Here is a 25908-nt window from a genome sequence, read left to right on the forward strand (position 1 = left end):
AACAGTGAGGGTTAAAGGTAGCGTCTCACGCTGAATCCTGGGGAGAGGACTACCATCCAGGGCGAACAAGGCCGTGGACTCCCTTAACTGTCTGAGAGGAATGTCATGTTCCCGAGCCCAGGTCTCGTCCATAAAACAGCCCTCCGCCCCAGAGTCTATTAAGGCACTGCAGGAAGCTGACGAACCGGTCCAGCGTAGATGGACCGACAAGGTAGTGCAGGATCTTGAAGGAGAGACAGGAGTAGTAGCGCTCACCAGTAGCCCTCCGCTTACTGATGAGCTCTGGCTTTTACTGGACATGAAGTGACAAAATGACCAGCAGAACCGCAATAGAGACAGAGGCGGTTGGTGATTCTCCGTTCCCTCTCCTTAGTCGAGATGCGGATACCTCCCAGCTGCATAGGCTCAGCTCCCGAGCCGGCAGAGGAAGATGGTAGTGATGCGGAGAGGGGGGCAACGGAGAACGCGAGCTCCTTTCCACGAGCTCGGTGACGAAGATCAACCCGTCGCTCAATGCGAATAGCGAGTTCAATCAAGGAATCCACGCTGGAAGGAACCTCCCGGGAGAGAATCTCATCCTTTACCTCTGCGCGGAGACCCTCCAGAAGACGAGCGAGCAAAGCCGGCTCGTTCCAGCCACTGGAGGCAGCAAGAGTGCGAAACTCAATAGAGTAGTCTGTTATGGATCGATTGCCTTGACATAGGGAAGCCAGGGCCCTGGAAGCCTCCTCCCCAAAAACAGATCGATCAAAAACCCGTATCATCTCCTCCTTAAAGTCCTGATACTGGTTAGTACACTCAGCCCTTGCCTCCCAGATTGCCGTGCCCCACTCACGAGCCCGTCCAGTAAGGAGAGATATGACGTAGGCGACACGAGCAGTGCTCCTGGCGTAAGTGTTGGGCTGGAGAGAAAACACAATATCACACTGGGTGAGGAACGAGCGGCATTCAGTGGGCTCCCCAGAGTAACACGGCGGGTTATTGATTCTGGGCTCCGGAGATTCGAAAGCCCTGGAAGTGGCCGGTGGATCGAGGCGGAGATGGTGAACCTGTTCTGTGAGGTTGGAGACTTGGGTGGCCAGGGTCTCAACGGCATGTCGAGCAGCAGACAATTCCTGCTCGTGTCTGCCTAGCATCGCTCCCTGGATCTCGACGGCTGAGTGGAGAGGATCCGAAGTCGCTGGGTCCATTCTTGGTCGGATTCTTCTGTTACGGTGAGTGAATGAGGACCCAAAAGCGAACTAACTTAAACAGAGCTTCTTTAATAACCAAACATAGGTAGGCTCAGATAGACCGGCAGATTCCGACAGGACAGGACAAGGTTACAGCAAACATGACGATAGTCTGGCTCAGGCATGAAACACAACAAACAAGAATCCGACAAGGACAGGAACAAAAACAGAGAGAGATATAGGGGACTAATCAGAGGGAAAAAGGGAACAGGTGGGAAACGGGGTGACGAGGTAGTCAGGAGGAGACAAGGAACAGCTGGGGGAAAGCGGGGGAGAAAAGGTAACCTAATACGACCAGCAGAGGGAGACAGGGTGAAAGGAAAGGACAGAAAGACACAACATGACAACGTCGACCGCCAAATGTCGCCCGAACAAGGAGAGGAGCCGACTTCAGCAGAAGTCGTGACACCTGTACTTTTACAATATCTTTGCATTGTGCTTTTTTAATAAACTATATTTTATCCACCAGATGGTATGAGTGCTTTCTTACAGTAAATGGATATTGTCATCTTCAACTTTTTCATAAAACATAATTTGGTCAAACCTCCTTTCAGCGTAGTATAGATCTCAGGATCCACAATGTGTGAGTTAAAGGTCAATCTGCTATTTCTGCATCAATTTTTGGACTTAATTATATCTACCCATTGAATCTTGAAGAATATAACATAAATGCCCCAAGAGCAAAGTTCAAAAGCTGCACCCCATCAGCTAAAGACACATTGAGATTTTTCAGAATGACTTTTTGGGGAAGAGTGTGCCTGAAAATAACAGTTCTTCTCGGTTTTATTATGTCATATACTCTGCAGGAGTTCTGAGAATCTAGTAACCTATGTATAAATGACTACCTGTTCTCCCATATTGCCTCTTCATCCTACAGACTGGTCATGACGATTAATGACATTCGTGGTGTGTGACTCTTACTACTATTTCCAGTGTCCCTGCATGGCCTGGAAGGTCACCGTTCCAGTTAGAGGGTTTCTGTGTCTATGTGTTAATGTCTATGTGGTGAGACAGACAGCGGCAGCCAGTTCATTGTCACTGTTCTTGAGAAACAGTCACAGAAAGTGGCATCACCGCAAGATGTTACCTGAAACGTAGAACGGGGGCTTCTATCAGTAACCTGGGACCTACTATCTTCCGAAAAAGTTGGCAGGTGTTTCATGTCCCTCACTGACCTATGAGCATGCAGAAGAAGTCATGCAAACACTTCTGCAGGAATATCTTTATTTTATTTAACCTTTATTTAACCAGGAAGGGCTCATTGAGATTGAAAATCTCATTTTCAAGAGCGTCCTGGCCAAGATAGGCACCACCAAGTCATTACAAAAATTCCAGACAAACAACATGAAAAACTACAAGTAATATCTCCATAGTCTAGTAAAGGCATAAATGTAGCTGATACTAGCCTCATTCTGGCTTCAAAAGAAAAACAGACCTTATTCCTAAAATTAAATCCCAATTTCAATTTGTGTAAATTGTTGAATATGCAATTTAAAAGAGAGGCCATCATCAATTAAAATTCCAAAGATATTTATATGAGGTGAAAGACCTACACTCGACAATCTCTGCCTTAGAATGACCCACTTCCGGCGCCGACAGAGATGGCCACCTCGTTTCGCGTTCCCAGGAAACTATGCAGTATTTAGGTTTTTTCCGAGTTATTTCTTACATTTGTACCCCAGGTAATCTTAGGTTTCATTACATACAGTCGGGAGGAACTACTGAATATAAGAGCAACGTCAACTCACCATCATTACAACCAGGAATATGACTCTCCCAAAGCACATCCTGTGTTTTGCCTTCCACCCAGGACAATGGATAGGATCCCAGCCGGCGACCCTAAACAACGATGCCATAAAAGGGGCAAACGAGGAGGTCTTCTGGTCAGGCTCCGGAGACGGGCACATCGCGCACCACTCCCTAGCATACTACTCGCCAATGTCCAGTCTCTTGACAACAAGGTTGATGAAATCCGAGCAAGGGTAGCATTCCAGAGAGACAGAGACTGTAATGTTCTTTGCTTCACGGAAACATGGCTGACTCGAGAGACGCTAACGGAGTCGGTGCAGCCAGCTGGTTTCTTCATTCATCGCGCCGACAGAAACAAGCATCTTTCTGGTAAGAAGAGGGGCGGGGGGGGGGGTATGCCTTATGATTAACGAGACGTGGTGTGCTCATAACAACATACAGGAACTCAAGTCCTTCTGTTCACCTGACTTAGAATTCCTCACAATCAAATGTCGACCCCATTATCTACCAAGGGAAATCTCTTCGATTATAATCACAGCCGTATATATTCCCCCCAAGCAGACACATTGATGGCCCTGAACGAACTATATTTGACTCTATGCAAACTGGAAACCACATATCCTGAGGCTGCATTCATTGTAACAAGGCTAATCTGAAAACAAGACTCCCAAAATTCTATCAGCATATCGATTGCGCAACCAGGACTGGTAAAACCCTGGATCATTGTTATTCTAACTTCTGCGACGCATATAAGGCCCTCCCCCGCCCTCCTTTCGGAAAAGCTGACCACGACTCCATTTTGTTGCTTCCAGCCTACAGACAGAGACTAAAACAAGAAGCTCCCACGCTCAGGTCTGTTCAACGCTGGTCCGACCAATCTGATTCCACTTCAAGACTGCTTCGATCACGTGGACTGGGATATGTTCTGCATTGCGTCCAACAACAACATTGACGAATACGCTGATTCGGTGAGCGAGTTCATTACCCTGGGTCTCGACCCTGCCCTGTGCAACTGGGTACTGGACTTCCTGACGGGCCGCCCCCAGGTGGTGAGGGTAGGTAACAACATATCCACCCCGCTTATCCCCAAAAGGGTGCGTTCTGAGCCCTCTCCTGTACTCCCTGTTCACCCACGACTGCGTGGACATGCACGCCTCCAACTCAATCATCAAGTTTGCGGATGACACCACAGTGGTAGGCTTGATTACCAACAACGACGAGTCGGACTACAGGGAGCAGGTCAGGGCCCTCGGAGTGTGGCGTCAGGAAAATAACCTCACACTCAACGTCAACAAAACAAAGGAGATGATAGTGGACTTCAGGAAACAGCAGAGGGAGCACCACCCTATCCACATCGACGGGACAGTAGTGGAGAGGGTAGTAAGTTTTAAGTGCCTCGGCGTACACATCACGGACAAACTGAATTGGTCCACCCACACAGACAGCGTTGTGAAGAAGGTGCAGCAGCCTTAGGAGGTTGAAGAAATTTGGCTTGTCACCAAAAGCACTCACAAACTTCTACAGATGTACGATCGAGAGCATCCTGTCGGGCTTTATCACCGCCTGGTATGGCAACTGCTCCACCCACAACCGTAAGCCTCTCCAGAGGGTAGTGAGGTCTGCACAACGCATCACCGGGGGCAAACTACCTGCCCTCCAGGACACCTACACCACCCGATGTCACAGGAAGGTCATAAAGATCATCAAGGACCACAACCACCCAAGCCACTGCCTGTTCACCCCGCTATCATCCAGAAGGCGAGTTCAGTACAGGTGCATCAAAGCCGGGACAGAGACACTGAAAAACAGCTTCTATCTCAAGGCAATCAGACTGTTAAACAGCTACCACTAACATTGAGTGGCTGCTGCCAACATACTCAACTCAACTCCAGCCACTTTAAGGAAAGAGCTTTTTCCAGCCATGCTCCTACAGACGCACGAGTCGAGGTACGGGCAGTTGAACATTTAATGAACAGACATGAAACAAGACAGGCACAGTGTCAGCACACAGGAAAACAAGGACATTTGACAATCAATGCTGCAGCAGGGAATAGAGCGGGGGACCAGACAGATATAGGGGAGGTGATGATAGACTTGATTAAGTCCAGCTGAGTCCAATAATCGCTAATGCGCGTGACGGGGGAAAGGCAGGTGTGCGTAATAATGAGGATCCTGGAACCTTCGAGCGCCAAGGAGGGGGAGCGGGAGCAGGCGTGACAGTACCCCCACTGTAGGGGCGCCACCCGGCATTCCTACCAGTGCGAACCTGACAGGCCGGCCAAGGTACGGGCGCTGGACAAGCCGGCCGGGCGTAAACTCCTGATGAACCGGCAGAGGCATGGGAGCCTGGCGAGTCGGCTGAGGCATAGGAGCCTGACGATCCGGCTGGGGTGTGAAATCCTGTCAATCCCACTGAGACGCGGGAGCAAGGTGATCCGGCTAAGGAATAGCAGCCTGACGAGCCGGCTGGGTGTAAAACCCTGCCAATCCGGCTGAGGCCTGACGTGGGATGGGCACCTTCTGAGCCAACCAGAAAAGAAACCTATCGAGCCAGCTAGGGCGTGACAGCCCAACGAGCTGGCTTAGGCACCCCCAGTTCCATCAGTGGCGGCACCCGGACCCGACGTCTCAACAACGGGAAAGCCAGCACTCTCCGATGCTTCATGTGGTGGCTGCAGCATTCTGTAACGACCGACGCTGGAGTCGAGAAGCAGATACGGGGAGTTCAACAATTAATGAAGAACAGACATGAAACAAGACAGGCACAGCGTCAGCACACAGGGAAAAAAAGGACATGACAATCAATGCAGCAGCAGGGAATAGAGCGGGGAACCAGACAGATACAGGGGAGGTAATGACGGAGGTGATTGAGTCCAGCTGAGTCCAATAATTGCTGATGCGCGTGATGGGGGAAAGGCAGGTTGTGTAATGATGGTGGCGGGAGTGCGTAATGCTGGGGAGCCTGGCACCTTCAAGCGACAGAGAGGGGGAGCGGGAGCAGGCATGACACCTATAGAGCATTAGTCTCATATTGGCAACACTGGCTCTGGTGTGATGGCTATGAGAGTCTCTAATGAAATTAAAATAAAGAGACAGGTAATTGGGGGAAATGTCATGTTTCACTTTAAAAACCATCAACAGTTGAATCTGCACCACCACCAGATCAACTGGAAGCCAGTTCAGTTCCCTGAAATGATTAGGACCAACATGCGTCCCTATGGCTGAGCTTGAGTATAATTCTAATCAGTTTGTTTTGGCCATTTGAAGTTTGTCATTCAGATTTTTTGTTATGCCACTGAACCATGAGATACAAGATTAGTCATACTGGCACTGTATCAGAGATGTTGCCAGGGTCTTCATCGTCTCTATATCCAGGAACTTGGCCTTCAGAGCCACAAGCTCGCATGTCATGTGCTGCTCCAGTTCAAATCCCCAAAAATATAATTATTGTTTCTATTACATAATAAGATACATTGCCAGACTAGGATAACTGCAGTTGTCTTAAATTCTTCAATGAACTATAATTGTATTTTGTTCTTAATACGTTAATACGTCTTACGTTGTCATACCAGCCATATTAATAAGAATAAATTATATGTTCCTTGGAGAACACAGAATGATCAAGCTATTGAGTAACAGAAGATCAGAGACCATTGACAGCCATTTTACCAGTAGGTATCATAACTTGTCATCTTTCATGTTCAACAACACACCAATCACATGTGACAACAGGAAACACAGCAGGTCAAAAGCAAGCTTACTGTAAGGCCAGGAAGGTCTTCCACATCACTAAAAACGGAAAGACAGCATCCCTGGGTGGGCTCAAATCACCAACTTTTAAATTAACAGTCTAACGCGCCATTCAATTGCACCACAGAGACTTGTGGTTATACTGACCCTCAGCAGGCCAAAGTCTCATGGAAGCTCACTTCAAGTTAGGAAGGGTCAGTTCACATCTCGACAATCGGAAAAATGTCATCCCTGGGTGGATGACTGTCAACCTTCAGATTGACAGTCAAACACACTAAATGATTGCACTTGAGAGGCTTGTGTTGGCATTGACCCTCAACAGGCCAAAGTTACAGGGAATCTCATGACAGGTCCAGGATGTCACATCCACATCATGGAGCACAACAAACTGAAAACTCTCATCCCTGGGTGGGCTCGAACCACCAATCTTTAGATTAACAGTCTAAGACGCTAACCAATTGCGCCACAGAGACTTGTGGTGTATTTAATCCTGACGCTAGATCGCTGGCCATCCGTGCTCTCATCCAACTGAACATGGAGTTTACGAAACAACACTTTGTTCCAATGGTTGTGTTAACGTGCATCGAAAGTGCAGCAACATTTTCAAGGAAGTAGCCCTGTAGTTTTCTAATGTTTGTTAGCTTTTTGAAAGGCCTTAAAAGGGCAAAAATGTAGCGCAATGTTCGTCAGCGCAACATTATATTAAAAGGCATCTGGCAGGAGTAAATTCAGCCACAATCACAAATATATTATGATAAATATATATTTTAAACAACTGCATTTTCACAAATGTAATATATAATCGCCAAGCCCATTCAAAAATAATTAGGGGACTGACTCCGGAAGAATGATGTAGTGGCGAGTCACTTTCATGGCGTATAGGCATACATATACACACAAACACACTGGACCAACATTGTCCTTCAAGTGAGATAAATATAAATGCTAAGGCTTTTCATGCCAGATTGACATCATTTACGTTGTCATACTAGCCAGATTAATATGAATACATGTGCTAACTGATTGCGCTAGAGAGGCTTTTCGTGGTATTGACCCTCAGCAGGCCAAGTTGTTCAGCACTATTATGGCTTCGGGGTAGAAGCTGTTAAGGAGCCCTTTGGTCCTAGACTTTGCGCTCCGGTACCACTCTACATGCGGGAGCAGAGAAGACAGTCTATGACTTGGATGACTGGAGTCTCTGACAATTTTATGGGCTTTCCTCTGACACCGCCTATTATATAGGTCCTGGGTGGCAGGAAGGTTGGTCCAAGTGATGTACGCACTACCCTCTGTAACACCATACTTTCAGATGCCGAGCAGTTGCCATACTAGGCGGTGATGTAACCGGTCAGAATGCTCTCGATGGTGCAGCTGTAGAACCTTTTGAGGTTCTGGGGACCCATGCCAAATCTTTTCAGTCTCCTGAGGAGGAAATCGTTTTGTCGTGCCCTCTTCACAACTGTCTTAGTGTGTTTGGACCATGATAGTTTGTTGGTGATGTGGACACCAAGGAACTTGAAACTCTCAACCCACTCCACTACAGCCCTGTCAATGTGAATGGGGTCCTGTTCAGCCCGCCTTTGTCTGTAGTTCATGATCAGCTCCTTGGTCTTGCTCCCATCGATGGAGGGGTTGTTGTTCTGGCACCACACTGCCAGTTCTCTGATCTCCTCCCTATAGGCTGTCTCATCGTTGTTGGTGATCAGGCCTACCACAGTTGTGTCAGCAAACAACGTCAGCAAACATAATGATGGTGTGGGAGTCGTGTTTGGGCACGCAGTCGTGGCCAAACAAGAAGTGCTTAAGTTGATTAACAAAAACTACACAAGTGAACTTAACTACATGACCAATTACTAAAAAAACAGCAAGCAATAAATAATGACAACAGCGATTACTCACAGTACTAACAAGATACCCACCCTGCATGATGACAAGACTACTGAGCTCCCTAAGTATTGGGACAGTGGCCCATTTTTATACATTTTTTGGCTCTGCGCTCCAGCACTTTGGATTTGAAATGATGCAATGCTACCATGACCACGGATAGCCTTGAATGAATCGTGAATAACAATGAATGAGAGTTACAGGCGCACTAATACCATTCCCCCAAGACATGCTAACCTTACAATAACAGGGGAGGTTAGCTTTTTTTGTGGGGTGTGATATTGATGCCTATAACTTTCTCACTCATCATAATTCATTCAGGATGATCCGTAATCATGGTAGCATCCACATTAATGCAGTGTTTAGAAACATATTCTATACTCATTTACAATAACAGTGACAAATGCATCCAGCAAGTTTGTAGACTCACAAGCTTGATGTAATCATTGTGTGCTAGGACTACGGGAGCAAATACTAAACTTTTGACTACTTTAAATACATAAGTGAATTTGTCCCAGTACTTTTGGTCCCTTAAAATGGGGGGACAATGTACAAAAAGTACTGTACTTTCTAAACAGTTCACCCGATATGGATGAAAATACCCTCAAATTAAAGTTAAGTCTGCACGTCAGTCCATTGTATCATTTCAAATCACAAATGCTGGAGTAGAGCCAAAGCAACAACACAAATGGTCACTGTCCCAATACTTTTGGAGCTCACTGAAGTTTGTCATTTAGCATAAACACTCAAGGAATAAAATGATATAAAACAGAGTTTATTTATAGAAGAAATACAGTTACAGTGCACATTAGCATAGCACTTCAACCAGACACTCTGGCTCAAACATTTATTTTCAAAACGTTTTGCCTGTGGTGTTGCAACATTCCATTGCTACTGTGACAAACTCTTCTGCAGGGTGATGCCAAGCATCAAGTTTGTTTGCAATCAATCATCTAACAATAACCCATGTAATGAAATACATCTGTGACATGTGTGAAATATGCCCCTGGTGGTGCAGTTCTAGCCACATTGTATCATTTTTTTTTGGTTTGTACCTGTTTTGTATCAGCACAACTGAAGCCCGTGTGATACAATTAAGACAAAGAATGGTCTTTTCATTTGCTTTTTTTATTCTATTTAACCAGTAAAGCTAGCTGAGAACAAGTTCTCATTTACAACTGCGACCTGGCCAAGATAAAGCAAAGCGACACAAACACATGGGATAAACAAGCGTATAGTCAATAACACAATAGAAAAGAAAAGTCTATATACAGTGTGTGCAAATGGCGTGAGGAGGTAAAGCAATAAATAGGCCATAGTAGCGTAGTAAATACAATTTAGCAAATAAACACTGGAGTGATAGATGAGCAGATGATGATGTGCAAGTAGAAATACTGGTGTGCAAAAGAGCAGAAAGGTAAATAAAACCAATACGGGGATGAGGTAGGTAGTTGGTTGGGCTATTTACAGATGGGCTATGTACAGCTGCAGCGATCGGTTAGCTGCTCAGATAGCTGATGTTTAAAGTTAGTGAGGGAAATATAAGTCTCCCTTCAGCGATTTTTGCAATTCGTTCCAGTCATTGGCAGCAGAGAACTGGAAGGAAAGGAGGCCAAAGTAGGTGTTGGCTTTGGGGTGACCAGTGAGATATACCTGCTGGAGCGCGTGCTACAGGTGGGTGTTGTTATCGTGACCAGTGAGCTGAGATAAGCTGGAGCTTTACCTAGCATAGGCGTATAGATGACCTGGAGCCAGTGGGTCTGGCAACAAATATGTAGCGAGGGCCAGCCGACTAGAGCATACAGGTCGCAGTGGTGGGTGGTATAAGGGGCTTTGGTGACAAAACGGATGGCACTATGATAGCAAACTGGATGCAGTCTGAGTAGAGTGTTGGAAGCAATTTTGTAAAGGACATCGCCGAAGTCGAGGCGGCATGAGTGAACGAGGCTTTGTTGCGAATAGGAAGCCGATTCTATATTCAATATTGGATTGGAGATGTTTAATATGAGTCTGGAAGGAGAGTTTACAGTCTAGCCAGACTGTAGTTTGTAGTTGTCCACATATTCTAAGTCAGAACCGTCCAGAGTAGTGATGCTAGTCGGGTGGGCGGGTGCGGCAGCGAACGGTTGAAAAGCATGCATTTGGTTTTACTAGCGTCTAAGAGCAGTTGGAGGCTACGGAAGAGTCGGCCCGAGAATTGAATCCTGTGGTACCCCCATAGAGACTGCCAGAGGTCCGGACAACAGGCTCTCCGATTTGACACACTGAACTTGGTCTGAGAAGTAGTTGGTGAACCAGGCGAGGCAGTCATTTGAGAAACCAAGGATGTTGAGTCTGCCGATAAGAATGTGGTGATTGTGATTGACAGAGTCAAAATCCTTGGCCAGATCTATGAAGACGGCTGCACAGTACTGTCTTTTATCAATGGCGGTTATGATATCGCTTAGTACCTTGAGCGTGGCTGAGGTGCACCTGTGACCAGCTTGGAAACCAGATTGCACAGCGGAGAAGGTATGGTGGGATTCGAAATGGTCAGTGATCTGTTTATTAACTTGGCTTTCGAAGACTTTAGAAAGGCAGGGCAGGATGGATATAGGTCTATAACAGTTTGGGTCTAGAGTGTCACACCCTTTGAAGAGATGCTTGTTGAAGATAAAGGCAACGCAGAAATACTTTCACAACTGAATGAATTGTACACAGTAGCATTTGTCCCACTCTCTCCTTCCCTTCCAATCTCTCCCCCTCCTCCCTCACACACTGACAAAAACCAGGCGTGCAGAGTAAGCCAGATCTGCCAGGTAGAGCAGGAAGTTGAGAGCGGTGAGAACTGCAACCATCAACAGTGTTGGCTGCTGACGGGTTTGGATGTGGCTGTAACTCTTGTCAAACTGGAACACGGGCCAGATGATGGTGGCGGTCAGGTACATGACAACAGCCAGCAGGCCATAGGCTGACAGGAAGCGTGTGAAGGGGAACGGGAGAAAGCCGGTACACTCCCCGACACACAGCACCACCACGGCTGCCGACAGGATGAAACAGACACAGTAGACCGCCATGCACCACTTGAGCGCTGCGTGATGATCGTACGACACTGGGTCGCTGACCAGCATGAAGATGATGCAGGCCACGAAGGTCTGGCACACCTTGAGCAGGCCTGGAGACGTGGCCATGTAGCCCACCACCTCGCCTGGCTGCGCCCGCGTCAGGGTCACCTCCCACAGGTAGGCCACGGTGGCCAGGCAGGAGAAGACGGTGGAGGCGATGCGTCTGTCCCGGGCCTCCCCGTGGTTCTGCTGGCCCTTGAGGAAGTAGACAGGGAAGATGACAGAGGCGGAGAAGCAGAGCAGGGTGGCGTAGCAGGCCATGGTGATGGGAAAGTTTTTCCAGGAGACAGGGGCTCGGGCCTGGAGGCCAAAGTGCTCCACCAGCAGTACCAGCAGGGTCATGGAGAAGCTGAAAGCCCAACAGAACACACACCAGTCTGCTAACCCGTGGGAGAGAGAGGCCTCACGGGCCACCACACTGAAGGCCACGCAGGAGAACAACTGTGCAGCCACACGCACCCACAGCAGCTGGGAGGTGGGCAGCACAATCAATGGCATGGTGGGAGGTGTTATACTGTCAAGTTATACAGGGGAGTGGGGAATATGTACTGTAATATAGCTGAACACCGTAATAGTTCTTGTTCTGGCCCTTCCTCAGATACAATTAAAAGACTCTGAACTTGTCCTGTTCTCATCCAGGGTTCTGCAAGGAGATAAAGAAACAAAGCAAGATTTAGGGGCCAGGCAAATCACAGAACATCCCAATTTAGAAACACAGTATAACACAAAAGTGAGTACACCCCTCACATTTTTGTAAATATTTGAGTATATCTTTTCATGTGACAACACTGAAGAAATGACACTTTGCTACAATGTAAAGTAGTGAGTGTACAGCTTGTATAAATAACAGTGTACATTTGCTGTCCCCTCAAAATAACTCAACACACAGCCATTAATGCCTAAACCGCTGGCAACAAAAGTGAGTACACCCCTAAGTGAAAATGTCCAAATTGGGCCCATTTTCCCTCCCATGTGACTTGTTAGTGTTACAAGGTCTCAGGTGTGAATGGGGAGCAGGTGTGTTAAATTTGGTGTCATCGCTCTCACACTCCCTCATACTGACTGGTCACTGGAAGTTCAACATGGCACCTCATGGCAAAGAACTCTCTGAGGATCTGAAAAAAATAATTGTTGTTCTACATAAAGATGGCCTGGACAATAAGAAGATTGCCAAGACCCTGAAACTGAGCTGCAGCACGGTGGCCAAGAACATACAGCGGTTTAACTGGACAGGTTCCACTCAGAACAGGCCTCGCCATGGTCGACCAAAGAAGTTGAGTGTACGTGCTCAGCGTCATACCCAGAGGTTGTCTTTGGGAAATAGATGTATGAGTGCTGCCAGCATTGCTGCAGAGGTTGAAGGGGTGGGAGGTCAGCCTGTCAGTGCTCAGACCATACGCCGTACACTGCATCAAATTTGTCTGCATGGCTGTCGTCCCAGAAGGAAGCTTCTTCTAAAGATGATGCACAAGAAAGCCCGCAAACAGTTTGCTGAAGACAAGCAGACTAAGGACATGGATTACTGGAACAGAGCATGATCACCTCCCTTCGGAGACTGGGCCGCAGGGCAGTAATTCCAACATGATAACGACCCCAAACACACCTCCAAGACGACCACTGCCTTGCTAAAGAAGCTGAGGGTAAAGGTGATGGACTGGCCAAGCTTGTCTCCAGACCTAAACCCTATTGAGCATCTGTGGGGCATCCTCAAACGGAAGGTGGAGGGGTGCAAGGTCTCTAACATCCACCAACTCCGTGATGTCGTCATGGAGGAGTGGAAGGAGGACTCCAGTGGCAACCTGTGAAGCTCTGGTGAACTCCATGCCCAAGACGGTTAAGGCAGTGCTGGAAAATGATGGTGGCCACACAAAATATTGACACTTTGGGCCCAATTCGGACATTTTCACTTAGGGGTGTACTCACTTTTGTTGCCAGCAGTTTAGACATTAATGGTTGTGTGTTGAGTTATTTTGAGGGGACGGCAAATGTACACTGTTATACAAGCTGTACACTCACTACTTTACATTGTAGCAAAGTGTAATTTCTTCAGTGTTGTCACATGAAAAGACATACTCAAATATTTACAAAAATGTGAGGGGTGTACTCACTTTTGTGATACACTGTAAATAAAAATGAAACCATTGTGAGATTGTGAAACTGAAACCGTTAACACGACTCTCAGTTCTACATACACGAGAGCAGTTCTTGAAAACGGTTCCCAGTCACTTCTTCCCTGCATGTCCCTCCCTCCCCAGAGAGATGCCTGATTACATGCTCTCCTAGTTTAAGTACACACATTACATCAACATGGCTTGACTCGCAGTTCTAAGTTTAAATGCATGAGAGAATTGTATTCACTGTGACAATACGTGCTAACAAATTGAAAGAAATACGTTTTTTTGTACGTATGGGAAATTTCAGGTCATGAAACATGGAACCAACACTTTACATGTAGTGATTATATTTTTATTCAGTATAATTTAAAGATCCATACTAAGTATTGTATGTTTACCTATACAATGTCTGATGGTGAAGAAAACTAAATATATAAATGAGCTCTCCACAATGAATTTCAATAGAAAACTAATAAAAATAGTCAAGCTCCTGCAACCATGGAAAAGTAAATACCTGTCTATTTACAGGAAAAAAAATGACACTGATTAACTCCTTAGTCATATCTTAGTTTACTTCACTTACTTATGGCCTTGCCTACCCCTGATGATTTGTATTTCAAATCATATGAGCAAAAAAAAATGTTGTTTTCTTTTATCTGGGATGCTAAACCAGACAAGATAAAGCGTGCCCATCTATATAATGAATATAAACTGGGTGGGTTGAGATTATATATAAAAGCTCTAAACCTCTAAAAGCTTCACTTATACAAATATTTTACTTGAACCCCAAATGGTTCTCAAGTAGATTACTAAGAAAAACTTGTTTAAAAATTGCCTTTGTGCAGATTGCCACATCTCATTTTCGATTATTTGAAAATTAAACCTTGTTGAAAGTATCTCTTGTTGAAACAAGCATTGCAGAGCCTGGCATGTTGGGGGCTTGGGCCGATAGGTTGTTGGTTCGGGTTCCCGATTTAACTTGGTGGGAGATCTGTCGACGTGCCCTTTGGCGGGGTGCTTTGACCCTGATTGCTCCTGTGGGTTGCTCTGGATGGGAGTGTCTGCTAGATGACTGAATGTAACGTAAATGTTGAGCGGCTTCACTGCAGGTAGATTGTATGTTTTAATATTTAATACATTTTAACAAAAACTAGAGTTTCTATTAGACAAATTCAGGTAAGTCCCTCCCTGTTAGTTTGCTTCCGTTTAAGAAACATTTTGCATCAGAATCGGCGGAATGAATACACCTCTAACCAGTGTAAAACCTTTTCGCTATGGTGTAAAATGTTTTCGCTACGGTGTGCACAAATGAATTTTGTTCAACCCAGCTCTTTAGGGTTGTTAGGCCTACTAATTGATTACCACATCCCCCCCTCCTGGTCACATGTTATAATCCTCCAGTAGGTTACACTTATCGGTAACACTTTATTTGGATAGTCCATCTTTAGATCCTCTACAGACTATATATAGTCTATCAGAAAGATTTCAACTAACTATCTACTAACCCTAACCTCAACACCAACCCTTATCAACACGATATTGTTGATAGTACAGTATGACCATCTGTAAAGCATCTACAGATGGATTACCCGGACTATCCAAATAAAATGTGACCCACTTCTCCTCACACTAAGAAAGATATAGCAGTCAGAGAGAAAACATATATTCTAGCTGTGACTTGTACTAGGCTAGGGAGTATGCACACAGTAATGAGGAAATAAAAAAACTGTGAATTCAGACTGAATTGAGAAGGCATTGGTGTTCACTGTCAGTCACACAGCATCATCATCCCTTTTCATTGGGCCAAAGCTAAGATCCTAAGACTTCGAGACACGTCTGCATCCCAAATGGTACCCTATACCCTACACAGTGCACTACTTTTGACCAGAGCCCTATGGACGTGGCCTTTGACTCATATTTAATATACTCATGACCTGAATGCAAGGTACACTGATACTTCAGTCATCCTCATCATATGCTTGTCAGTAACACATTGACTTCCTCTTCAGTGTGTCAAGCTCTAAACCTGGCTTATTTAAGGCTTTGTTGCTTTAAGTACTTCTTTACTGAGTCTATTAGCCAGAGGAGAGCTTTAAAAGAGCCTCCCTTCCTCTCTGCCCGCGGAAGAAAAACAGGAAGCTGAACTAATGTCTCCATCTCACATCTACAGGGGCCCAGATACTACTAGCCTACTGTACCGTAGACCTAGTCCACATGGAAATGACAAGTTTGTGATATAAAACTGGGTTACACAAACCTTGGGCTTGTTTACTGGACCCAGATTAGACCAAAACTACTCCTAGGCGAGTCCAGAACTAGGATGAATCTGTGTCTGGGAAGCTGGCCCACATTGTCAATACCATATTCCATTTCTCTTTTAGATGGGGTCCGAGTTACTCACATCTGGAGGCTGGGGAACAAAACTAAACTGAGGTGAAATGGGGGTTAGGAGGATGTGATGGGTGCAGTTATGGTATGTGCCCAAGTCTCCCTCTCTCTCTCTCTTGAAAAGGAAGTATTGCAATATTCTTAGCAGGAGAGTGCTGGTTTTATTGTTTATTTTCATGCCAGTGAGAAATTCCCTATGAATGTTTTATTTAGAATTTAAATGATTCTAATATTGGCAGGATGTTCAAACTGAAACACATGGGGAGAAAAGTTCCTCAAAGCATGACCAGACTTGTTGATGGTATTTCCAACACATACGGATCATCAATGATGAGTGAGTGAGTGCACAAGCGTAAGGGCTGTGGCCGACGCGACGCACTGCACCTAAGTAGATTAATGCTATGGTATCTGAGGCATTCTCATTGGACTAAAAATAGAAAGTAACGGTATTTTCTGTACCTTCTTTCTAATCTAGACTTCACTGGAATAGAAATAGCATTTTAAAGAAGAACGGTTATTCTTACCTCTGATCTCGCATGGTCTTCTTCCTTCCTGTTACCGTTTTGGAGCCGGGGCGCGCACTTTTACGCTCGCGACCACTTCGTCTACAGGTAACTGCCAAAATAATGGAAACACTTGAGTAAAAGTAAAGATTCCTTAATAGAAAATGACTCAAGTAAAGTCACCCAGTAAACTCCTACTGGAGTAAAAGTAAAAAAGCATTTGGTTTTAAATATACTTAAGTACCAAAAGTAAATGTAATTGCTAAAATATACTTAAGTATCAAAAGTAAAACTATAAATAATTTCAAATTCCTTATATTAAGCAAACCAGACGGTACCATTTTCTTTTTTTTTTTTTCTTTTTTTTTACGGATAGCCAGGGGCACACTCCAGCATAATTTACAAACAACACATGTGTATAATGAGTCCGCCAGATCAGATGCAGTAGGGATGACCAGGGACGTGTGAATTATACAATTTTCCTGTCCTGCCAAGCATTCAAAATGTAATGAGTACTTTTGGGTGTCAGGGAAAATGTATGGAGTAAAAAGTACATTCTTCTTTTCAGGAATGTAGTGAGGTAAAAGTAAAAGTCATCAAAAATATAAATAGTAAAGTCGGGTACAGATACCCCAAAAACTACTTTAAAGTATTTTTACTGAAGTACTTTACACCACTGGATACAATGCATATTGAACGCAAGTGCTTCCACACAAGTGTGTGGTTCCTCATTTAAATAAGAATTGTATATCCCATTAAGCTTAGGGTCATGTATAGAATGCTGGGCAGGACATTATTTGGACTACCATGGGTATGCCCCCATGGGAAGATAATGCCTCCATCCACAGGACACGAGTTGTCACTGAATGGTTTGCAGGAAAATGATGTAAACCATATGACATGGCTGTGTCCGTCACCAGATCTCAACCCAATTGAACACTTATGGGAGATTCTGGAGTGGTGATTGAGACAGCATTTTCTACCACCATCAACAAAACACCAAATTATAGAATTTCACGTGGAAGAATGGTGTCGCATCCTTGCAATAGAGTTCCAGACACTTGTAGAATATATGCTAAGGTGCATTGAAGCTGTTCTGGCTCCTGGTGGCCCAATGTCTCATTGTGACACTTTATGTGGATGTTTCCTTTATTTTGGCAGTTACCAGTAGCTCAGAGAAGAACTGGGCAAGTTCGATTATGCTGAACCGCGGGGCAACGGTCTATGGCTGGCGCCCTTCTCAAATCGAACAGTCAGCATGGTGCATCGTCCACGAAGATACATCTCTTTCCCATAATATATATATAATAAATATATACACACACACGTATATATTTGAATTTTCAAAATAGTTTTTATTGGGAAGGCAAATCATGCGTTTTTATCAAACACAATCACTTTTGCATGTGAAAACACAGAAAATCATACTCATTCTCCACGTGCTTAATTATGTCACTTTTGTTTTGAGCTGACTTCATCATGGGCTTTAAACGGGGCACCTGGCACACGCCCGGGTGGCAGCCCGGTTCCTAAACGAAGGCAATCAACATTCACTGTGTGCAAAACACGCCCATCCAGGCGCCCGGGACAGATTAATCGAATCCCCTCACTTTCTCACAAACTCCACGCCAAATTTGGTCATATGTCTCATTTATAGTAAGTAGGTCATGCCTGGAACTGGAATTGGGGGCTTAACCAGGGGCAATATTTTGGAACTGTTATAAATAATGTTAGGCTATGTATAACAAACGTGCTTCTTGGACATGGAGAACAAAGAATCATGTTGGCTCTACTGATGGCATTTCCTATCTGCAATGTTCGACAACGTTTGGCTAATGATCTTGGCCCAGATGTGTGTGGATAAGTGGTGGAAGCTGTTTGAAGGTATGGGGAGGCATCTTCTGCTGAAACAGTTTCCATCAGGTCCAGAGTTTCAGCAATAGTTTTAACAATAGTTGCTAAAATTAGTCTACACTAAAGCCAATACTATCGCCATCTACTGGCAGTGGTTAGTCCCTACCACCGACATGTGAACTCCTTTTCTTTCCTAGATTCCTTTTCTCATTTCCTAGCTGCCTTTCCTTCCCTCTCTACTGGCCATGGTTAATCCCTACCATATTCATGTGAACGCCTCCTTTTCTTTCCTATATTCCTTTCCTTGCCTTTCCTCCTTGCCTAGCTCCATTTATTTCCCTCCTTTCCTCACCCCCGCCCCCATTTCTTCATTATTATTGTTTATTAAGATAACCTATATTAAATACAACACCAGCATGATTTTGTTTAATTTGAAGGATTTAGGAAAATGTTGTTTTGAAGCTAATTTCATGCACTTCTATGTAGTTTACAAGTCTCATGACATCTTAGGTAGGCTATTTAATGATGATGATAATAAGGAAAATAAAGTCTTGACCCAATATCCCCCCCAAAAAATGTTGATGCATGCCAGCAAAGCCACAACACTAAACAATACATTAATTGCACTATAACGGTGACAAGCGGTGCCCACAAACTGTTGGGACAACTTTATGTAGGCCCTAACAGCAGAGCTTTCTTTTCAGCACCATGGAGTGAATCCTTACCACCACTACACCTGGCACTACACCACTCATTTCCTGCCTTTTTAAAAAGCATAGCTGAAATGGTTGACTTCCTTAAACAAATGTGGTTTCTACTGACAATTGAGATGGACAAACTGTGGCAGAAGGGAACGATGAGCGAATAAGAGGCAATCCGTAATTTCGATTAAGACAATGAGCGAGCAAAGACGGACGTAGTCACTATAACTATTTACTCAGCACTTTTGAAATGTACAGTGACAAAATTCAGAACATGGGCCATTCTTACAGTATTCTACCCGTACACCAAGTCAGAACCGTAGGATAAATAAAGGAATCAGATAAGCAGACAATGAAATTTCTCTTAAACAGGCTTCAAGTACACCACCAAGTCGGAACAATAGGCTAAGTTATGAAGGGGAAAGGGACCAAATTATTAGGGAGAGGCACATGGGCTACGAACAGCTTACTACACAACATACACTTAGTATTACTTTCTTAGCTACAGTATACATATCTCCCTGGTTTATTAAATAATTTATGCAGCAGCATACAATACATTTTTGGACTCACCTTGTTGTGCTGAGCTCACTTGAACAGGAAGGTGGCGCGGTGGTCCTTCTTGTGGGCACATTTTGTCAAACTTTGTCATCTTTTACTGGATTTATGATGCTGTCAAAACAAGTGGGAACTCTGAAAAAAACAAAGTTGAATCATGACGTCAGTGATGTTCAGGTCGGTGCTCTAGAAAGAGGCCCGAGTTCCCAACTTGGAATTCCGAGTTGGATGACCGTTCAAAACATATTTTCCCGGTCGGTGCTAATAATTTTCAGAGTTTCCAGTTGTCTTGAACTCACTGAAGTCTGAGATTTCCCAGTTCTGAGTTTCCAGTTTTGAATGCGGCAGAAGTCATGCTGGATTGACAGCATGGCCAATGTATTCAACCTTTTCTGGCCCTTGGTGTTGCATGTGAATGTTTATCCTTTTAAGCTTGGAAAAGAGACCCTTAAACCCAGACTTAGATCACACACTCTCTCCACTGAATAGCAGGCTAGTGATTGCTTTGCAACGCTTGCAGTTAGCCACTGATTCCTTCCAAATCCTTCATTGTTGAATTGGCGTTTTACAATTTGTTGTCTAATGTTTATGTCCAATGGCAGATGAGCACTGATATGTTTTATCTATACTTTCTCTTCATATGACAAGGATTGAAATGGATTTGTCAGTAGATTGTTGACTTGATTCATGATGATGACTGTTTGTCTAGCTTGCTACCTAAGATTTTGAAAGTATGACGTTGACATGATCAGTCCACTCAAAGTTACGTAGATTCAAGTGCCTTCGAAAAGTATTCAGACCCCTTTACTTTTTCCAAATATTCTTAGGTCACAGCCTTATTCTAAATAGTTTTTTTCCCCCTCATCAATCTACACACAATACCCTATAATGACAAAGCAAAAAGAGGTTAAGAATTTTTGCTAATTTATATATTTTTTAAAATGGCAATGTCACATTTACAAAAGTATTCAGACTCTTTACTCAGTACTTTGTTGAAGCACCTTTGGCAGCGATTACAGACTTGAGTCTTCTTGTGTATGAGCTACAAGCTTGGCACACATGTATTTGGGTAGTTTCTCCCATTCTTCTCTGCAGATCCTCTCAAGCTCTGTCAGGTTGGATGGGGAGCGGGCTTGGGAGAGATGGGAGATGAAGGTTGAAAGTCATGTGATACACAACCCAACCAAGCCGCACTGCTTCTTAACACAGCGCATCCAACCCAGAAGCCAGCCGCAGGAGGAAACACGAAGCACCTGGCTCCCGGCCCGCCACAGGAGTCGCTGGTGCGAGACGAGACAAGGATATCCCTACCGGCCAAACCCTCCCTAACCCAGATGACGCTAGGCCAATTGTGGGTCGCCCCACGGACCTCCCGATCGCGGCCGGTTGCGACAGAGCCTGGGCGCGAACCCAGAGTCTCTGGTGGCACATTAAGATATCTTTACTTTTGCTGAAGTATGTATTGGGTACTTTTTCCACCACTGCTGATAGCAGCACTTGATTTTTTGAGCTCTCCCTGTAAATTTTGCGGTGATGTAGTGTCCCAATGACTGATAGAACACTGAGCCAATCACGGTACAACTAGATTATATGTCCAACCCCTACGCTCTGTTTTTCCGCTGGCTGCCCCAGCACCCCAGAAAGCACTGAGCTAGGCTGAAACACCTGCTTTACTCAAGAAAGCAAAAAAGTGACCATATTTGTATCCGGCTTAATTTACTCAACTTCTTTTAAAAACTAATATGTGACACGTATTAATGCCAAAGTAATATACACAAAAACATGAAGGTTCGCCACTGAACTAATTATACATATTATATTCATGCAGATGCTGGAATACCTACATGCAGGAACGCCCCTAATTGCTAGCCACAATCACACACAATTGGTAATTCTGGGGATTTGTGTATGGACTGCTGCAATACTGGAATCCGACCAGTTGGTGGCGTCTCTTTTGTTTGTCTTGCTCTTTGGAAATGGTGTGATTTCCATACACAACCACCACTTTATGGGAGAGAAGGACTTGCTACTGGATTTAGGTGGGTGGAAAACAACATAATATGGATCATCGGCCTGAAGGCTACAGCTAAATACATGAACATATTCATGCAATCAGAAATGTGGATTAATCGAGGAATGCGAGGGAGTATGGGACAATGGAATCTCACCCTATGGAATTCAGCAGTTTGATCACATGAAGCGAGTTGTTTGGGAAGGAGAGACGTCGCCTGCATCTACCTATAAAGCTAAGCCGAATCGAATGGACTGTATTTTGAGAGCAAGACATCCAAGTTGATTGTACAAGTAATAGGATACTGGATATATCTTTACATTCCAGAGGGGTAACTGGCCTCTGTCTGCATTTCAGATGCTAGCTAGCCAATGCATTCGAGTGGCAGACTAGTTTAGCTAGTTCTCCATTGCTGCTCGCCATTGCTCCCTGTCGCGTCGGCGTCATAGCCGATGAGAACGCTCTTGTGTCCAATCACAGTTTTCACGTGATGTCGCGGATGGCTTTTGGCCTCTATCGGAATTAGCTTGTTAGTAGCCTGCCAGCCATTATTTGCTTATCACAACAAAATATTATCTACAACAGTGAGTGTTGCAGAAAGAGACCCCATTTGTTGGCAAAAACAAGTATTTAATTTGCATCAAAACAATATTTAGTTAGCTATATAGCAATAATAGCCATCGTTATGGCTAACGTTAACTAGTTAGCAAGCTAGCCAACTTGATGTAAAGGGCAAGCTATCTACCCAGCTAACATAGCGCGGTTCTTAACGTTATGTAATGCTGGATATCAATAACATCAGCCAACTAGTCGCTTGTCGTGGATATAATTGTTCTTTCAATTTTGGGAAAGTTTATCGGGGGCATTTACTTGCAACGTTCACTGACCAGTCAACGTTAGCTAGCTTGTTAGGGAGCTAGCCCTTACATCGTAGTTCGCTTTGCATTACTAGATATTGTAGCATTAAACAGGCTCCAGTGTACAGCTACGAGTTAGTGTTGCAGTGGAAAGTCCAGTCAGGTCAGAAGGCATCCTGTTTACAGCGGATATCCACCTCATAGTCAGTTTAGGAACACTTAGGTAATCATGCTGCACCAATGCATGCCATTCGAAGATACTTTTTGTGCATTTTAAATGTTGCACGAACTCGCATTTTAGAACAGTTCATAGCACCACATCGAACATTGGCCAAGTTTTAACACAGATAAAGGGACGTCTAGTCGAACATCATCACGTGCACGGAGATCATGTACTGTTCTCCCAAGAGCCACACCAGTAAACTAGCCTCAAGGACTCTGTAACTAAATTTAGCTCGCAAGGGATGGAAACCAATTTACTGAGGATAATGCGAGTACAGTTGTCTAGCTGACTTTACTTGGATTGGAAGTATCAACATAATAAGCTGGAGGAAATCTTTATATATACTCATATTACTTAGATTTGAATGAGTTTAAGCTAATGTTGGGATACTAGTGGAAATGCATATGCATTGTAATTAATTAGAATGTTTACTAGCTATTATCTCAGAAAACAAATACAATAGGACAGGAGCTGTTGACAAACAGGCATTACTCTGTCACTAAGACATTTGATGACAACGTTATTGTGCAAGCTATCACTTCCTGGTAGGACTGGAAACACAACAGGCCTTTAAAAAAATATACTCTTTACCTTTGTATTGATTTGCTTGTTGTTGGTATTGCTATGTAGTTACGCTTTGTCTTAAGACTAAATTAAAATAACACTGTAGATATTGCACAGTCAGTGGTGCCTGAATTTCATGTATTTTGCTTTGAGATAGCACACAATTTAAAGTCCCCCACCAGCTATTTCTTCTTGACTTTTCCTGTCACGCTAGATTGTTCTAACACTGTTTCAATTCGCCGGGAGCGCTGTTTCAACGGTCTACTGTAAGATACTTGAAGATTGCCTATGACAAAATGAGGAATATGCACCGAGCGCTCTCTGAAAGGAATAAGCTCCCCACTAGCTGACGTGAGGAGTTGTAACTTTTGGACATAGCTGGCAGACAGCAGCAGCACTGTGGAACTCTGTACAAAGAAACTTGAAGAAAAAAAGGAGATGGTCACCCTGCTGTGACATCATTGGACTGGAGGAGAGAGGACACGGACACTCTCGAGCCGTCTGCAGCCATGAGTCTCCGCCCCCCCACCTCAACACTGGACAGGTAGGACTGACTGCTGATGATGGTGCTACTGACAGATGGGTCAATCTGTTTTATTTCCTTGTTTTCTCTGGCCCTCTCTCCTTGTCTCTTTCTCAAAACGCAATTGGATGAGAAGATCAGAGGGGAGGGAGCTCCAATGCACTTTGAGAAGGAGACGAGTGGGGAGGATGTAAGTAATCAAGGAAGTACAGTGTCAAGAAAAGTATGTGAACCCTTGCATAAATTGGTCATCAAATCTGATCTTCATTGAAGTCACAACAATAGACAAACAGTGCGCTTACAATAATTTGTGTGTTATTAGTTTATTTTTCTTGTCTATATTGAATACATAATTTAAACATTCACAGTGTAGGTTGGAAAAAGTATGTGAACACTTAGGCTAACGACTTCTCCAAAAGCTAATTGGAGTCAGGAGTCAGCTAACCTGGAGTCCAATTAATGCGATGAGATTGGAGATGTTGGTTAGAGCTGCCTTGCCCTGTAAACACTCACAAAATGAGAGTTGGCTATTCACAAGAAGCATTGCCTGATGTGAACCATGCCTCGAACAAAAGTGATCTCAGTATACTTAAGATTAAGATTTGTTGACTTGCATGAAGCTGGAAAGGGTTACAAAAGTATCTCTAAAAGCCTTGATGTTCATCAGTCCACGGTAGACAAATAAATTGCCAACAAATGGAGAAAGTTCAGCAGTGTTGCTACTCTCCCTAGGAGTGGTCGTCCTGCAAATATGACTGCAAGAGCACAGCGCAGAATGCTCAATGAGGTTAAGAAGAATCCTGGAGTGTCAGCTGACACTAAAGACTTACAGAAATCTCTGGAACATGCTACCATCTCTGACAAGTCTACGATACGTAAAACACTAAACAACAATGGTGTTCGTGGGAGGACACTACAGTAGAAGTCACTGCTCTCCAGTCACTGCTGCATGTCTGAAGTTTGCAAAAGAGCACCTGGATGTTCCACAGCGCTACTGGCAAATTATTCTGTGGACAGATGGAACTACAGATGAGTTGTTTTGGAAGGAACACACAAACTATGCGCAGAGAAAAAAAGGCACAGCACACCAACATCAAAACCTCATCCCAACTGTAAAGTATGGTGAAGGGAGCGTCATGGAGGGCCTGGACAGCCTGCTATCATTGACGGAAAAATGAACTCTGAAGTTTATCAAGACATTTGCAGGAGAATGTTAGCCTATCTGTCTGCCAATTGATGCTCAACAGAAGCTGGGTGATGCAACAGACAACGACTCAAAACACAGAAGTAGTCGAGTTGTTTGGGAACTCGGCTGGGGTGTTCAGAGATTATTATTTTATGTACACCATTTATTTTCCTTTTATGTGAACGCAGCTGTAATTACTATCCACTTTTACCCAGCGATGACTTGCACTAAAGTTCGATTACTGCTCGATGACGATGACTAGTACCTTAAATCTATTGACATGGAACTGCCATGGTCTAGGGCATGCAATAAAACGAAAAAAGATACTATGTGCTCTAAAAAAGGAAAAAGCAGACATTGCGCTATTACAAGAGACACCTCTGTGATGCTGAACATGCCAAACTCCGCAGAGCTTGGGTGGGACAGGTGTATTTCTCGTCTTTCAAATCAAACAGTAGAGGCACAGCCATACTTATCCATAAAAATGTTCCATTCATAATTGACAAAAACATATCTGATCCGGAGGGGAGATTTATTTTGATAACTGGGTCACTATATGGTCAACCAATTACTATATTAAACATATACGCCCCTAACACAGATACTCCTGCCTTCATGTCAAAAATTATAACCCTGTTCAATGAGCATTGTGTCTCCTTTGGCGTGGTGGCCGGAGATTTTAATTGTACCCTTAACCCAACCCTAGA

At 44.3% G+C, this 25908-nt stretch overlaps 2 protein-coding genes across 11 annotated transcripts in view; one reads left to right on the forward strand and one right to left on the reverse strand.

Annotated features, from left to right (window-relative positions):
* Positions 1-11121: 11121 nt before the first annotated feature.
* Positions 11122-16805, reverse strand: LOC110500442 (myeloid-associated differentiation marker homolog). Its single transcript, XM_021577821.2, has 2 exons — positions 16746-16805; positions 11122-12362 (listed from the first exon to the last, which is right to left on the reverse strand). The coding sequence occupies exon 2, from the start codon at positions 12215-12217 to the stop codon at positions 11366-11368; it is 852 nt and encodes a 283-aa protein (XP_021433496.2). The 5' UTR covers positions 12218-12362; positions 16746-16805; the 3' UTR covers positions 11122-11365.
* A 4970-nt stretch (positions 16806-21775) lies between these two features.
* Positions 21776-25908, forward strand: part of LOC110500439 (rho guanine nucleotide exchange factor 11) — a 29296-nt gene continuing 25163 nt past the window's right edge. For 5 of the 10 annotated variants that reach the window (XM_036957845.1, XM_036957846.1, XM_036957853.1 and 2 more), the window contains exon 1: positions 21776-24036. In XM_036957845.1, the coding sequence (XP_036813740.1) occupies positions 24002-24036 (35 nt within the window). In that variant the 5' untranslated portion in view covers positions 21776-24001. The remainder of the gene's footprint in view (positions 24037-25908) is intronic. The other 5 variants (XM_036957849.1, XM_036957850.1, XM_036957851.1 and 2 more) reach the window with 1 other exon arrangement.

The sequence above is a fragment of the Oncorhynchus mykiss genome, chromosome 21, assembly GCF_013265735.2.
Source record: "Oncorhynchus mykiss isolate Arlee chromosome 21, USDA_OmykA_1.1, whole genome shotgun sequence".
Lineage (NCBI taxonomy): Eukaryota > Metazoa > Chordata > Actinopteri > Salmoniformes > Salmonidae > Oncorhynchus > Oncorhynchus mykiss.

Coding starts and splice junctions, on each gene's coding strand:
- LOC110500442 (XM_021577821.2), bottom strand. CDS start 12,217: ATGCCATTGATTGTGCTGCCCACCTCCCAGCTGCTGTGGGTGCGTGTG.